Here is a 14,917-nt window from a genome sequence, read left to right on the forward strand (position 1 = left end):
CTGGAGGCGGTCCTGCAGCCAAGCCTTCGGTGTGGTTGAGTTAAAGTGGCCCTCCCAGCTGGGCGCCTTTAATCCCAGCAATCGGGAGGTAGAGGCAGGTGGATCTCTGCGAGTTCGAGGCCAGCCTGGTCTGCAGAGCAAGTTCCAGGAAAGGGACAAAGCTACAGAGAGAAACCCTGTCTCGAAAAACCAAGAAAGGAAGAAAAAGAAAATGTCCCTCCCACGGGCTCCTGTGTTTGAGCTGAGCCCCATAACTCGGCTCTAATTCTGACTGGGGAGCACTGGTCCTGTGCCTCCCTTGCTCTGTCTGGTATTGGGTCACAGGAACAGTCCCTGGGTCTGGAGACTGCCACTCCCTACCGGTGCAATCTTGTTTGGGCGGGAACAGGTGGAGCAATCTTGCCTGGGCGGGAACAGGTGGGGCCACCGGGGTTGGCAACCTCCAGGGGGCGCCTGGGCAGGCTATAGCGGTGTGCTTGGTTGGGGTACAGAGCAGTTGAGAAGTGCTCTCAGCGTGGCCAGATGCTGCTGCTCCGGTGAGTTTTTAGCATTCGCTAGCCACTCTAGAGGTCCTGAATGGGCGGATTGGTTCCTCACATGCTTTACAACAGAAACAGATATGGGAAGGATTGGACCAAGTGTGCCTCGCAACTTCCGGCCTTGAGCATGATGGGAAGGCAGTGGGGGAGGGGTGCAATGGAGGAACCGATCTTGGCAGACCGGCTCGGGGAAGATCGCGGTTCCCGCAGCCACTGCGGTGGGCTTGGGGCTGCATCGTGCCATGCGCCGGGCCCCCAGGCACAGGTCAACGTGTTGCTGCTGCAGCGGCCGGCTAGGGCCGCTCTCCGGCCTCCTGGCGCTCCAACCGTTCTACCCACAGGTCTCTGCGGCTCACCATGTCCCTCAGCCTCTTCCGGCGCCTCCTCCTGGCAGTCCTGCTACTGGTGACCATCTGGACCCTCTTTGGGCCCTCCGGCTTCGGGGAGGAGCTGCTGAGCCTATCCCTGGCGTCCCTGCTGCCAGCCCCAGCCTCACCGGGGCCGCCCCTGGCCCTGCCCCGCCTCTTGATTTCCAACCCCCAGGCCTGCGGTGGCCCCGGACCCCCTCCCTTCCTGCTCATCCTGGTGTGTACGGCCCCGGAGCACCTGAACCAGAGGAACGCCATTCGGGGGTCTTGGGGCGCCATCCGCGAGGCCCGGGGTTTCAGGGTGCAGACGCTCTTCCTCCTGGGAGAGCCTGTCGGACAGCACCTCCCCGACCTAGCCTCGGAGTCGGCAGCGCGGGAGGACATCGTGCAGGCCTCCTTTCAGGATTCCTACCGCAACCTCACCCTCAAGACCCTCAGCGGGCTGAACTGGGTGGATAAATATTGTCCTATGGCCCGCTACGTTCTCAAGACGGACGACGACGTGTATGTCAATGTCCCAGAGCTGGTGTCAGAGCTGATCCAGAGAGGGGGCCCTTCAGAGCGATGGCAGAAGGGCAGGGAGCCACAGGAAGAGCCCACAGCTGTCCACGAGGAGCACAGAGGCCAGACAGTCCCGCTTCTGTATCTAGGCCGACTGCACTGGAGGGTGAACCCCATCCGGACACCAGGCTCCCGGCACCATGTGTCAGAAGAGCTGTGGCCTGAAACCTGGGGTCCTTTCCCACCTTATGCCTCGGGCACAGGGTACGTGCTGTCCGCCTCTGCTGTGCAGCTCATTCTGAGGGTGGCCAGCCAGGCGCCGCGTCTACCTCTAGAGGACGTCTTTGTGGGAGTGAGTGCAAGGCGAGGAGGCCTTGCCCCCACACACTGCGTCAAGCTGGCTGGTGCCACCCACTACCCCCTGGACAGGTGCTGTTACGGGAAATTCCTGATAACATCCCACAAGGTGGATCCCTGGAAAATGCAGGAAGCCTGGAGGCTGGTGAGCGGACTGGATGAGCAAAGGACTGAGCCCTTGTGTTCCTGGCTCCAGGGACTCCTGGGGATCTTGAGGTGCCGGTTCATAGCCTGGCTCAGCAGCAGCTGAGAGCCAGGGGCCACAGAAGAGCATCTCAGGGACCTGTGCCCCACAGTCAGTGTGCACAGACTGCAGCTCCTCCCTGTGTGGTCCATCTCCTCACAGCAGACTCTAACGCCACCCCAGGCAAGGAGAGAGAGACTTGGGGCCTGACACCTCCCGACAGTCAGTCACCCGGGAGGGATAAACGCAGGAGGGTACCGGGAGACTGCTGTTCTCACCAGCTGGGACAAGAGCAATAAACTCGTCTCTTCACCCCACATGCAGGCTGTCACCTGTCTTCACCACGACCCCAGCACACCTGGAGAGCCCGGGGGCTCCAATGCAGCTGCATGCAAGTCCATCTTGGACAGCCACTGGGGATAAGGCTGAGGCAACCGTAGGTGTGGGGTAGGAAGAGAGGCAGGACAGTGAGCTGAGTCTAGAGTAGCCCCACGAGGAGAAAACATCTACAGGACATCCAAACACTCCCCCAACCTTGTTTATACCCACCCAGCCAGCCAAGGTGAGATACACAGCACACAGCATGAGTTCCTACAGATCTTTTTGATGTTTTATTTACAAATCTGATTTGTGTGTGTGTGTGTGTGTGTGTGTGTGTGTGTGTGTGTGTACTGTATGCCACCCTGAATGCACACTGGCCCATATGTACACAGAAAGTCAAAAGACAACTTGTGGGAGTGGTTCTTTCATTCCACCATGTGTCTTCTGGGAATTGACCTCAAGTTTGGCATCAAGCGCCTCTACCCACTGAGCCATCTGGCCCCATGGATCATCTCGGGAATGCTGTCTCGGGGCTCATCGTACAAATCTATCCAGTGCAGATGGGCGGGCTCCAGAAGGCTTGGCCGTCTCTTGTTTCTGTTGCTGCTGCTGCTCAAGGCTCTGGCGGACTTTGTCCTGGAGATAAGAAACGGGGCCCAGGACAGAGTGAGCAGAGGCTGGTGAGAAGGCTCAAGGCTGGCTACCCCACGTCTGCATACCCTGTGCTCCTGGTCCATGACCTTCTTCTTCCTCTTCACCAGGCTCGCTGTGGAGCCCCGGCCCTTCTGCTTCGCCTTGGGTTGGAAGGCAGCCTTGGCATCGGGGTCATAGCCCTGAAAGGGACCAAGTGAAACCAGGAGCGGCCCAGGGAGCGGGCAGTTCTCCCTGCTGAGCTGACTTCCAAAGGGGGCCCTGCCTCGACGCCATGTGCCACCCTCCGGTCAGGCCCATGGGAGGCCTGCCCTGCTGAATGGGGACGGAGGGGAGGGGAGGGCGGAGACTGCAGTCGGTATGTAAAATAAATGAAAAAAGTGTTAAATTAAATGTTAAAAAATGGGGTAGGGCATAGAGGGGGGGGGCACTCGGGTGAGGAGAGCTGGGCAATGTGGCAGCTCCATACCAGTCTCTCTATCCGCTCCTTCTTCTGCTGCTCCAGAGTGACCACATCCACCTCTGCCAGGGCTCGGGGGTCCAAACAAATGAGCTCTGCGGGTACCTGGAGGAGCCACGGAGACAGTAAGGAGCCACAGGGAGGCGACACCGGAAAGGCTCGGAAGCCAAGGAGGGCGGCCCGCAGAGCTCACCTTTTCCAGCAGGGCCTTCACCTCCCACTCCTGACGCTGCTTCCGGCTCCTGTACGGGTTGTTCTCCAAGCCGTCAAAGTTGGGTTCGGCAGACCCTGGGGAGGAGGAACATGGACTGACCCTGGTCCTACAGCTCCAGACTGACGGGCCACTGGCCCTCCCCAGCTGTTAGGCTCTGGCCCACTCACCAGGGACCAGCATGCTGGTGACGCCTCCACCGTGCCCCACCCCCAACACGTCTTCAAAGGGGCAGAACTGGAGTCCATGCACGTGGCCTGAGAGTCGGTGGGTGAGGTAGGGCTGCTCCAGGGAGGGCGGGCTGGCCTTGCCCTGCCCTGCCCATATGTTGACCACATCACCCATTCCTGCAACTAACAGTCCCCGTTGGGAAAAGGCCAGATGTCCTGCTCCCTGAGGCAGGGTCCGGGCACTCAGGGGCTGGAATGTCCCTCGCAAATCAAAGATCTTCAGCTGGTGGTCCAGGCCAGAAGTGGCCATGTACCTGTGTGGGAGACGGACTAATCAATCTCCAGTGGATAGTGACAGGAACCTGTGGCCAAGTCCCAAGTATCTAATCTGGATGTGTGAAGAGAGACTAGTGACCACTCTCCACACTAAATGCTGCACCTCACATAACTTACCCATTGCTTCCATTTTATTTATTACTTATTATTTGTTCGTTTTGAGATAGTCTCGCTAGGGAGCCCTGACTCTCAGAGATCAGACTGCCTGTACTTTCCAAAGGCTGAGATTAACAGTGTGTGCCCCTCTGTTTTCAAGGCCAGAGAGAGCCAGGCGCAGGTGGCGCACGCTTTTAATCCCAGCACTCGGGAGGCAGAGGCTGGCGGATCTCTGTGAGTCTGAGGCCAGCCTGGTCTACAGAGTGAGTTCCAGGACAGGCTCCAAAGCTACAGAGAAACCCTGTCTTGGGGGGAAAAAAAAAAAACACCAAAAAATAAATAAATAAAAAAGGAAAACCCTCCTAGAAAGTAATAAGTAATGCTTTTTTTTCCAGAGGCTGAGAGGGAAGCTAAAGGTGACGAGCCTTGCCAAAGAGTCTCTTGGCCTTGACCATGAATCCAGGAAGGGACTGAAAAATTCTATAAGCAGAGGTTCATCCTGTGACAGAACCCAAAAGAGCCTCAGCAGGACAAAACGGTTACTGAGCTAGGCATGATGTGCATGGCTTTAATCCCAGCACTAAGGCAGGTCTCTGAGTTCGAGGCCAGCCTTGTCCACAAAGCGAGTTCCAAGCCAGCCAGGTTACATAGACCATGTACCCTGCCAAAAAAGCCACTGGTAAAAACCAGAAATGACTGCGAGATCCTGGACAGCGTCACATCCTCGGGTGGAGCTGACCCCTAACCATCTACGGGAGGGATCCAGTGGGAAGCTGAGGTCAGGCAGCCCTGCTGCTGTCCTCTCCAGAAGATTTCAATTCACTGCAATCCTAACACAGGCCTCCAGAAAGCCCTGGGGAAGAGGCCGCTTCCCCTGTAGCCTGAGGGGAACCAGAGCTAAGCAGGGAGCAGCTGAAGATCCCGAGCGCTCAGGGCTACGGTGCTGACCAGGCAGTGAAGCCCTGGGCAGGAGCTGCAGGCCCCGGCAGGGGGAGCCCCAGCTTAGGCCGCTGAAGGCACAAGGTTCCAGTCAGTCAGGCTTCCGACTTCCCAGAGCCAAGCTGGCACCGGTGGAGACCCAAATCACTGTTCACAAAGACAACAGCAGTGGCCAGAGTGACCTCAGCATCTTGGAAAACTTTTGCATGGTGGTAACTCCAGGCTTTCCCTACCCTGGCTGGGGGGGGGGGGGAACGGACACACGCACGCACGCACGCACGCGCAGTGGTGGTGCACAGCTTTAATCCCAGTACTCAGGAGGCAAAGGCAGGCAAATCTGAGTTCAAGGCCAGTCTGAAACGCTGTCTCAAAAAAAAAAAAAAAAAAAGGTGCACTGATGCTGAAACTTCACGTAGAAACCCCTGATCGTCAGTGTAAGAGGGAAGCAGTTTGTAGGAAACTCCTCTGCGAACAGCTCAGGGACATGCCGCTGGAGAACTGGCAGCATGAGGGGGCACAGACAGCGAGAGCCCCCGGAGCACAGGGAAAAGCTGGCAGGACTTCAGAGGCGGCCACAAGCAAGATCAAGAGGGACGCCCAAGACAAGCGTCAGACCTGGGGCCCCGAAAGCACAGAGAACATTGGCTTTTTGACTGGTTTCAGTATGTAGCCCAGACTAGTTCTCAACTTTCAATCCTCCTGCCTCAGCCTCCTGGGTGCTGGGACTAAAGAATGCGCCACCAGGCCCTGCTCAGGCAATCAACGCTTTTGACTCCTGAGGAACTTGGGAACTGTGGCTCAAAGTGTAAAAAAGACACTGTGGTACACACCCATAATCCACTCAGGAGGCTGAGGCAGGAGGCTTGCCACATGTTCTGGGCCAGTTTGAATTGCGGAGAAGACAGCTCCCCACCCCCCCACAAACTGTGAGCGTGGCTGGAGGGGGTTGGGACATCGTTTGCTAAAAGCCTTCCTTTAGCTATTACCAGGCAATAAAGTGAGTTCCGGTGCAGTCTGGGTGGTGCCTGGCAACCAGGACACTGTGTCACCCCCATCAAAGATGTCGGTCCAGATCTAGCTGGGCAGTAGGCTGGGGTGGGTGTCTACCGTCCCTGACAGAGTACCAACACGCCCCGTGGCTACTCTGGTTTGTATTTTCTCCTTAACCCCTCTCATTCTTCAGACACTCACAGGGCACCTCTGGCGGGTGAGGCTCCAGGCTGACCTGGGGACATCAGCATGAACCCCTGAATCTACCCACATGTGGCTAGAAAGGAGTGGAATTCGGGTTGAGAAAACTTTTCTGAGAAGGAATGGGAAGTGACGCAACCAGTAACAGACCCACCAAGTCTGTAGGGACAAACACTGCCTGACAGATATGAGGTGCACCCCTAAACTACGCCATCTGTCTGCACGGGACTGCAAGGACACACCATGAGCCTGGATGCAGCCTGTGCTCCTGGAGGAACTGCCTTCCGTCTCCTTCCGCCCAGCCACACCCAACACCTCACCCCCAAACAAGTGACTTACATGCCCGTGGGATCCACTGCCACAGCCCGCAGCCCACCACGGTGACACAGAATCTTTGCCAATGGCTCCTTCACAGCTGGACTCCACAAAGACACGGTGCCTGGAGGTGACGGGAGAGTCCGGGTTACGAATGCAAACTCGGCCCGGCTCTTGCCGTTGGTTTTAGCCCAAGGTTATCAAATGAGGCAAAGAGAGGACCAAGGTGAAGGAACTGAAAAGTGAAGGCAAGTGTTTTATTCTCGGGGGTATAGGCAAGGCTGCAGCGTTAGGATCTCCCTCTCCTCTCTCTCTTTTCTATTTATGAAAAAACAAGGTAAGTATATTTGCTAAGGTAGTATAAGTAATATATTTCCTTTAGGGGTTTGCTAAATTAGATATCTGAAAAAGTACTAGAGTAGTCCTACAGAATGTAAGTTTATTATGCAGGCTTGAATGATAGAATGTAGGTTTAAACAGGTGATAGATTTAGTATAAAGTGAGTCAGAGAAATGTAGGCTTAGAATATATAGGCCTTAGGTTTAAGGATATGGTGAAAAAAATAATTGAGAATAGGTTTTCCCAACCTGGGACTCGGAGAGCAATGTCCATGGCGGACTGTGGACTTGGCAGTTCTAGAAAGCCACCAATAACAACAAAAAAACAGTTCCAGAGACGGCCAGCTTCAGAAAATAGCAGCCAGAGGGTCTCGGAAACCGAAACCCTCAAGGCATCAACGCCATGCAGATGGCAGATGGCAGATGCGCGAGCGTCTACAAGCTTTCTACCGAAAGCAAGCCACAGTGAAAACTGAATGAGCTAAGTCACAAGCGAGGCTAAGGACAAGCAGCACTTTGGAAAACCCTGCAGAGATGCTGCGCTTCAGGAAAGGTGAACAGCAAGATTCTGCAACCTTTGAGATGCTACTGCGAGAAAGACCTTGGAAAGATGAACAGTGAGCAGAGCAGCGATGAACAGTGGAGACGCAGAGACAGACTGCTGCTTCCAGGCCCGGAAAAGTGGTGTCAGTGCTGGACAAACAGTTGAGACACAGGAACTGCTCAGTGCGCCAGGCTGAACAGCTAAACCAAGCTGCGAAACTGCTGACTGCTACGGAGGACTCGGGGACAGGTTTGCTGAGCCCTGGGACTGTCGGCGGTGCAGGTAATGAGTTCTCCTCCCACAGCCGGGGGTGCTGTGGGAAGGCCACAGTGTCAGCTCACGGCAGCTGAAGGAGCCTTGTGCCTGTGGGGCTCTGAGGTGAGGCTCTCTAGCCTGCTGCGGGACTGGTTACGGAAGGCTACAGACCGCAAAGCACAGCGCTGGCTGAAAGCGAGGTTTCAGAGAGACTTGCTCGAATTGGAGTTTGGTTGTGGGACTTCTATCTGGAACTGTTTGCTTCAGAGTCATTACGACTCTGACAGCTGTACACAGACTAAAGGGCAGCTGACGAGCCAGGCCCTGACTATGAGCGCTCAAAGGAAACTTTAGGAATGGAACCAAAACTCTTTGAACTTTTGAACTTAAAAAATAAAATGGACAGTAACGATTTCATTATAATGGGACAATTTGAATTTACTTATACATATATACTCTATCAACAGTGATGACTTATGAACTGCTTATGGAACCGTTTATATAAAAATGGAACTGTTTAAATAGAGAAGCTTGTTTGTTTCTTTTTTAAAGAAAAGGGGGAGTATTAATATTCCTCAGTATATTTAATTTAAAAAATATTTTCGTGTTGAGTGAATTAATGTTAGGTTTCGTATAGTTCTAAATTGTTAGGTTGAGAGTAGGCTTGTAGAAATTATTATGTTAACCTATTGATATTGATGCACCATGGTTTGGTGAAGTTAAGAAAGTATACATCAGAAGTTTATCCTATCTTTTGTTAGCAAGAAATATTAAGAGTTTGCTTTAAGATGTAAGATTGAGAAAACTATAACTATGCTGTGATTGGTGTGATAAAAAGCTGATAAAAGGTGGCGCACACCTTTAATCCCAGCACTCAGGAGGCAGAGGCAGGCAGATCTCTTTGAGTTCAAGGCCAGCCTGGTCTAGAGTGAGATCCAGTCACAGAGAAACCCTGTTTTGAAAAAACAAAACAAAACAAAAAAAGCTGAACAGCCAATGCCTAGGCAGGAGGTATAGGCGGGACTTCCAGGCAGAGAGAGGATCTGGAATCGCCAACCAGACACAGGGGAAGCAGCATGGGCAGTGCAGAGAGATGAGGTAACGAGGTAACACAACAGAACGTGGATTAATATAAATGGGTTAATAGTGAGATAAGCGTAATCTAAGGCCGAACATTTGAAATTAATCATAAGTCTCCAGGACAGAAGATGACTTGTCACAGATACCAGACCCTGTCTCTGTGAAAAGAAAAGAAAAACCGGAAACTGACCGTTACTGTGTCCGAGGTGGATAACAGCATTGTAGGGGTTCTGAGCCATTACACTGAGCCGCCCAGCCCTCGCGTTCAGAGCGCTCACGATCTTCCCCACTGACACGTCCAGGTAGGTCAGAAACCCTGTCTCTGACTGAGAGAGAAGGAGATGTCCAGCTGTCCTGTCTTCCCTCTGGGAGTCCTAGAGGAGAACGGTCCTCCCAAGGACTGCTGCCACAGGGCCCTCTGTCCCACGGCCACTCACAGCGGTGGCCAGGAGGAAGTGGAAGGGGAGGAACTCAAGCCGAGTTACTCGGTCACAGCGGCGGATGCAATGGAGCTCGATACCCTGGTTGTCGTAGATGTAAAGCCAGCGGTTCTGAGCGACAGCGAAGAGAGCCTCTGAATGGAGGAAGCTGGGGAGAAGGGGGAGGAGTTTCATGGGAGCCGGGACCCCAGGGCATCATCCACTGGGACGGGGCTGACCCACTCCCACCGACTGCCAGCAGCGCAAACACTGACTGGATGTCCCGCACGGCTTCCATGACGTTGATCTCACACATGAGCTTCTTTGTCACCCAGTCCAGGGCAGCCACGTGACCCCGACGACCTCCTAACGCCAGGTGTCTGTTGGAGGTGAAGCAAAGGCAGTGTTGAGGCGGGGAGCGCCCTGACCTGACTGCAATCGTGCGGTCAGCCCACCCCAGCCCCCGACAGCCGGAGGAAACGCTGCTGTAGACAGCAGCAGCCGGACACACAGCGTAGCTGAGGAAGGCACAGCCCCTGGAGCTGAGGAAACACAGCCACATCGAGTTCACGGGTCAGAGCGGCTAGGACGACGGCTCAGTCAGTAAAGAGCCTGCCACGAAAGCGTGACGTCCTGAGCCTGGATCCCTGGCTCACACGTAATGCCGGCGCCAGGGAGGCCGGGACGGGCAGATCTTGCTGGACATCAGACTAGGCGGTAACGGGCTCCAGGTTCAGTGAAGAACCCTGCTCAAAGGTGGAGACTAAAGAGAGGCCTCAGGGGTGAAGAACACTTGCTGCTCTCCTAGAGAACCTGGGTTCAGTTCCCAGCACCCCCACGACAACTCACAACCAAACCACCGGTAACCCCAGTTCCTAGGGATCTGATGCCCTCTTCTGACTTCCATGATAGCAGGCACACATGTGGTGCTCAAACATGCAGGCAAAACACTCGTAACTATAAAATAACAAATGAAAATCCAGAAACATTAAGAAGTAAAGTGGAGTCCAACAAGAAGGCTCAGTGGCTGAGAGCACTGTACAAGCCTGGTGACCTGAGTCTGAGCTCCAGAACCCACACAAGGGCGGGCGAGAAAAACGACCCCACTCAGTTGTTCTTTGAGCTGCCTCACACACCCAGTCATGGGCACGCACAAGCACCCACACACACCTGCCCCACACACCCAGTCATGGACACGCACAAGCACCCACACACACCTGCCCCACACACCCAGTCATGGGCACGCACAAGCACTCACACACACCTGCCCCACACACCCAGTCATGGGCACGCACAAGCACTCACACACACCTGCCCCACACACCCAGTCATGGGCATGCACAAGCACCCACACACACCTGCCCCACACACCCAGTCATGGGCACGCACAAGCACTCACACACAGCGCTAGTAACAATAAACGGGAGGAAAATGTGGAAAGCAGTACGTGAAGATGCCACAGTGACCTCTGGTAATCACAAGCGTACACGCCCACGTGTAGTTGCGCCACCACATGAACACGCACACACATACACAGAAAAGTCACTGGAAGCCGAGGGGCTGAGGGTGGGTTGGCTCAACAGCCAAGTGTGTGCTTTGCATGTACACATGAGGTCACGGGTTCCGCATCCAGAACCACAGAAGAAGAGCTCAACTTCCTCCAGCTCATGCTGTGACGATCCCTACCATGATGGGCTGCATCCCGCAGAACTACAGGCCAGAATTAACCCTTCTTTCCTTGAAAAGGGGGCAGGGGAGTTGTGGGAGAGTCAGGGCAGAGCTAGGAGTGCGCCCTCGTAGCAGTCTGGGTGTCCTGCACATGCCTATAACCCCAGGCCCAAAGGAAAGGAAGACAGGACGCCCACGGGGGCCCTGCAGGCTTCCAGGTTAATTAACCCAAGCCGCTCTGGTCCCCGGGTGTGCACACGTGCAGGTGCACACGTCAACCGTGAGTCCTGTCTTAGAAAGCGAAGAGCCACCGGAACTCAGCCTTACCTCCCTGTGCGAGAGTAGTTCAGTCTGTAGGGTCCAAATTGCCTCAGATTCAGGTCAAAGTGCTGGCAAGGGGCGGAAAGCAAACATGAAAGAAAGAACTCCCCGACGCAGTCTCCGGGCCCTCTTCCTCCTCAGGCTCACCTTGGCAGCGCTGGCGATGTCCACGGCCTCCACGATGTCCGTCTGCAGGATTTTTGCCGTGTCCTCCCCATCTCCGTCCAGAAACCTGGGAGGCACAGTTGAGGGCGACGCTGACCTTCTCCAGCACGAGGCTGGCCCGCAAACATCAAAGCCCAGGGCAGGGGGCACTCACCCAGGCTCCTCGGCCAGCAGCAGCTCGGCGCGGGCAGCCCTGACGCTCGCCTCCTCCTCCTGCGCCTCAGCCGTCTCAAGCTTGCTCCGGGTTTTGGGCTTCGAATGTGGGAGCTACGGCAGGGTGGGTCGGGGTTGCAAGAACCGAGGAGCATCCGTGGGGCCCCAGGGGAGCCACGGACACGCCACTAGCCACCTCACCCACGCATCGCGGCCTCCCACCCCTCCCCACCGTCCGACCCGCCCTCGCTCACCGTCTTGGACTTGTCGATGCGACGGAACTTGCGGGCCCCCTCCACCGGGGCGGGGGCGGGTCCCGGGAACGGGTCCTGGGCCTGGCGAGGGGAAAGGGGCAGAGCCTGATCGACCCGGCTGCTCTCACCCTCAGACGCCACCCCGTCGGCCCTGCCAGGCTCACCCCAGACAGGGTCCGCGGCGGCTTCTTCCGGTCTGGGGCGCTCCTCGGGGTCCGGGGCTTCTTGCAGAACCGAGACTTCGGGGCGCCGTGCACGCCCTGGGACCTCTGCGGCCGCGGCTCCCGCGTCCTCGCCCTCTTCCCAGGCGGCCCCGGGGCGGCGCCCGCAGCGGCCGGGGTGGTCTCCTCCTCCCAGTACCGCCGCGGCTTCTAGGGGTAGAGGAGGAGAAGAAGCCCTGGCACTCGCAGTCCGGGCCGGAGCCCGAGCCCCGAGGGCGGCGGCGCCTCCCACCGAAGCCGCTACCTTCCTCCGGGCCTGGGGGCTGCCCTTCTTGGGTGGGACACCCCGACCCGGCTTGGGGACTGTCTCCATCTCGCTGACCCAGCGACGACCCACGTGCGAAACTCCCCGCAGCAGTCCCACGGCCCTCTGGAGAAAAAAAAAAAAAAAAAAAAACTTCCGGGAACCCTCCGGCCTTCATCCAATCATCGCCGTACGGGAGCCTGAAGCCTCAGGCGCCATCTCGAGTGAGGGCAGGCCTCTGTGAGCGGGTAGGCTCAGCCGAGGGGCAGCTTCTGGCCAAATGGTGACTAAAAGGTAAGTCTGGGCCCCGAATCCTCCTAACGATGAGCTCCTTTTTTCCAGATTAACTTCTCTGTCTTGCCTAAAACCTCTCGAGTGGAGTCTTTTTCCGGCAGAACGCGGTTCACACGCACACAGGTCAGAACTACAAGTCCCGGCGTGCCTGTCAGAACGCGGCTTCCGGCGCCGTCTGTTTCCCAGCATGCCTTGTTCACTTCCGGGTTTGTGGAGACCGTGAAGAGGTTGGGGCTTGGCTCGGAGGACTCGGAGGGTCCATGTCGCTCCGCACCTCCTAGGCAGTGGCTCTTCTGGATGAGGAGGAGCTGCGGAGCCTCAGAGAGCTGCCGGGACGAAGTGCTGTCCTCCCGCAGGGTCGCCTGAGCCCAGGACGCCCGCCCCGGAGCCTTTCTCCTCCACCATGGCCGAGCTGATCCAGAAGAAGCTGCAGGGAGAAGTGGAGAAATACCAGCAGCTGCAGAAGGGTGAGCGGGCAGCGGGTGGTCCCGGTACCCACGCTGAGTCCACGCACCGCAGCGAGGCGCCGCGCCCCTCGGGAGCCGGGCGGGCAGCGGGGCGGGCAGCTCGGGCCCCTCCCTCCCTCCCTCCCCACCGGCCCCTCCGGGACCGTGCGGTTCCTGCCCCATTTGATGTCTTTAATCATGCGTTTCCTCCCTCCACCCCAGACCTGAGTAAATCCATGTCGGGGAGGCAGAAGCTGGAGGCACAGCTAACAGAAAATAACATCGTGAAGGAGGTGAGGATCCGGGACGCCGGGACAGAGCGGGGCTTTGCCGGGCACCGTTATCTCATCCCCCTCCCCCTCCTCTCTCCAGGAACTGGCCTTGCTGGATGGATCCAACGTGGTCTTTAAGCTGCTGGGACCCGTGCTCGTCAAACAGGAGCTAGGGGAGGCTCGGGCCACGGTGGGGAAGAGGCTCGACTACATCACGGCGGAGATGTAAGTGCTCAGCACCCGGTGATGCCGCCGGCATCTCCGCGCATCAGTGTTGGATAGTTCTCCATAGCGGCCCCCGCTTCCCAAGCCCTTCTTTCTTATTCCTCCCTGAGACAGGGTCTCACCGTCAAGTATTGGCTGGCTCCCGAGGGGTGGGGTGGGGGGCGGGCACCTGTGCCATGGCACGCGTGTAAAGTCGGGACAACCTGCGGGAATCTCCTCCTTCCTGCCATGTGGGCTTTGGAGACTGAATTGAGGTGTCAGCCCGGGAGGAAAACAGCCCTACCCACTGATCCACCTGACCAGCCCTTTCTTTCCCTTAGTGCGTGTCTCCTACCCCCACCCCACCCCGCGCCCCTGCATCCCCCAAACCTCAGACTTTCCACCAGTCTCCCCTTGCCACTCAAGCCCCCACTGATTTCCGCTTGCCCCCCTCTCCCCCTCCTCAGTAAGCGCTACGAGTCGCAGCTTCGGGACCTTGAGCGGCAGTCGGAGCAACAGAGGGAGACCCTTGCTCAACTGCAGCAGGAGTTCCAGCGCGCCCAGGCGGCAAAGGCTCCTGGGAAGGCCTGACCCCATGGGCGGGGGGTGTTTCTACACTAGAATAGCCAATAAAATGTCAACAAAGCCAGTTCTTTCTACCCGGTCTTTCTTCACTGGCCTTTCCCTTACCTCGGCCCCTTCCTGGTTATAATTTACACCTCTGAGATAGGGTTCTGGAAACTGGAATCCCTGTGGTGGTTCTGGCATTTTTGTTTTCCTGGTGCTGAGAACTCAACTCAGGGTCTTGCCTGTGCGCCTTCAGTTTTGAGTCTGAAATGTCTCAACCTGTTTCTTGCCTGTTCACACAACTCTTTATCTTCCCTTATGTTGGTTGGCGTAACCCGAGGACATGGGAGTATAACCCTAAGATGTCAGTTTAGCCGTAGAACGCACGGTTCTCTAGCCGAGAGCCCAGGGTGTGACTGTGGTCTCTCATTCTGACACGCTTGTCCCCAGACAGCTCTAGATCATTAGCCTGTCTTCACCTGTCTTCTTAGCATTGGTTGGAATCTAACTTTTTTTTTTTTTTTTTTTTTTGTCTTTTTGTTTGGAGAGAATGTTTCTCTGTGTAGCCCTGGCTATCCTGAAATTCACTCTGTAGACCAGGCTGGCCTCAAACTCAGAGAGATCTGCCTCCTAAGTGCTGGGATTAAAGGTATGTGCCACCACCACCCAGCTGAATGTAACTTTTAACTAATCTGAAATTCTTCCAAACATATATGTCATATCCACAAAGTTGTTTTTTAATTTCTTTGTCCTAAATTATTTCTTATGAATCTGCTTTTGAGGGACAGTGATGGATAAGATTCAGGAGCCCCCGCTTCTTAGCGTCTGTGGCA

The 14,917-nt window shown here is 56.1% G+C and overlaps 3 protein-coding genes across 3 annotated transcripts; 2 read left to right on the forward strand and 1 right to left on the reverse strand.

The window, feature by feature from the left end:
- The first annotated feature begins 426 nt into the window (after positions 1–426).
- On the forward strand, positions 427–2,666 carry B3galt4 (beta-1,3-galactosyltransferase 4). The gene is made up of 2 exons (XM_037199474.1): positions 427–536; positions 881–2,666. The coding sequence occupies exons 1-2, from the start codon at positions 523–525 to the stop codon at positions 2,013–2,015; spliced, it is 1,149 nt and encodes a 382-aa protein (XP_037055369.1). The 5' UTR covers positions 427–522; the 3' UTR covers positions 2,016–2,666.
- Positions 2,576–12,448, reverse strand: Wdr46 (WD repeat domain 46). Its single transcript, XM_028888378.2, has 15 exons — positions 12,302–12,448; positions 12,001–12,207; positions 11,837–11,917; positions 11,584–11,696; positions 11,412–11,496; positions 11,271–11,332; positions 9,551–9,655; positions 9,294–9,444; positions 9,047–9,182; positions 6,664–6,763; positions 3,763–4,076; positions 3,575–3,669; positions 3,391–3,486; positions 2,990–3,103; positions 2,576–2,906 (listed from the first exon to the last, which is right to left on the reverse strand). The coding sequence occupies exons 1-15, from the start codon at positions 12,368–12,370 to the stop codon at positions 2,805–2,807; spliced, it is 1,830 nt and encodes a 609-aa protein (XP_028744211.1). The 5' UTR covers positions 12,371–12,448; the 3' UTR covers positions 2,576–2,804.
- Positions 12,449–12,778: 330 nt separating this feature from the next.
- Pfdn6 (prefoldin subunit 6) lies at positions 12,779–14,166 on the forward strand. Its single transcript, XM_028888380.2, has 4 exons — positions 12,779–13,062; positions 13,264–13,334; positions 13,414–13,538; positions 13,985–14,166. Exons 1-4 carry the CDS (start codon positions 12,999–13,001, stop codon positions 14,106–14,108), a joined length of 384 nt encoding a protein of 127 aa, XP_028744213.1. The 5' UTR covers positions 12,779–12,998; the 3' UTR covers positions 14,109–14,166.
- Positions 14,167–14,917: the final 751 nt, after the last annotated feature.

Source organism: Peromyscus leucopus, chromosome 16_21 (assembly GCF_004664715.2).
Source record: "Peromyscus leucopus breed LL Stock chromosome 16_21, UCI_PerLeu_2.1, whole genome shotgun sequence".
Classification (NCBI taxonomy): domain Eukaryota; kingdom Metazoa; phylum Chordata; class Mammalia; order Rodentia; family Cricetidae; genus Peromyscus; species Peromyscus leucopus.

Bases quoted from the DNA above. Each gene is read 5' to 3' on its own strand.
- Wdr46 (XM_028888378.2), bottom strand. From the start codon at position 12,370: ATGGAGACAGTCCCCAAGCCGGGTCGGGGTGTCCCACCCAAGAAGGGC. The intron at 9,656-11,270 runs GTAAGGCTGAGT...CACCTCCAACAG, and splicing joins AACTACTCTCGCACAGGGAG to ACACCTGGCGTTAGGAGGTC. The intron at 6,764-9,046 runs GTCAGTTTCCGG...CGTCACCTCCAG, and splicing joins CCACCTCGGACACAGTAACG to GCACCGTGTCTTTGTGGAGT.
- Pfdn6 (XM_028888380.2), top strand. From the start codon at position 12,999: ATGGCCGAGCTGATCCAGAAGAAGCTGCAGGGAGAAGTGGAGAAATAC. The intron at 13,063-13,263 runs GTGAGCGGGCAG...CCTCCACCCCAG, and splicing joins ATACCAGCAGCTGCAGAAGG to ACCTGAGTAAATCCATGTCG. The intron at 13,539-13,984 runs GTAAGTGCTCAG...CCCCCTCCTCAG, and splicing joins GACTACATCACGGCGGAGAT to TAAGCGCTACGAGTCGCAGC.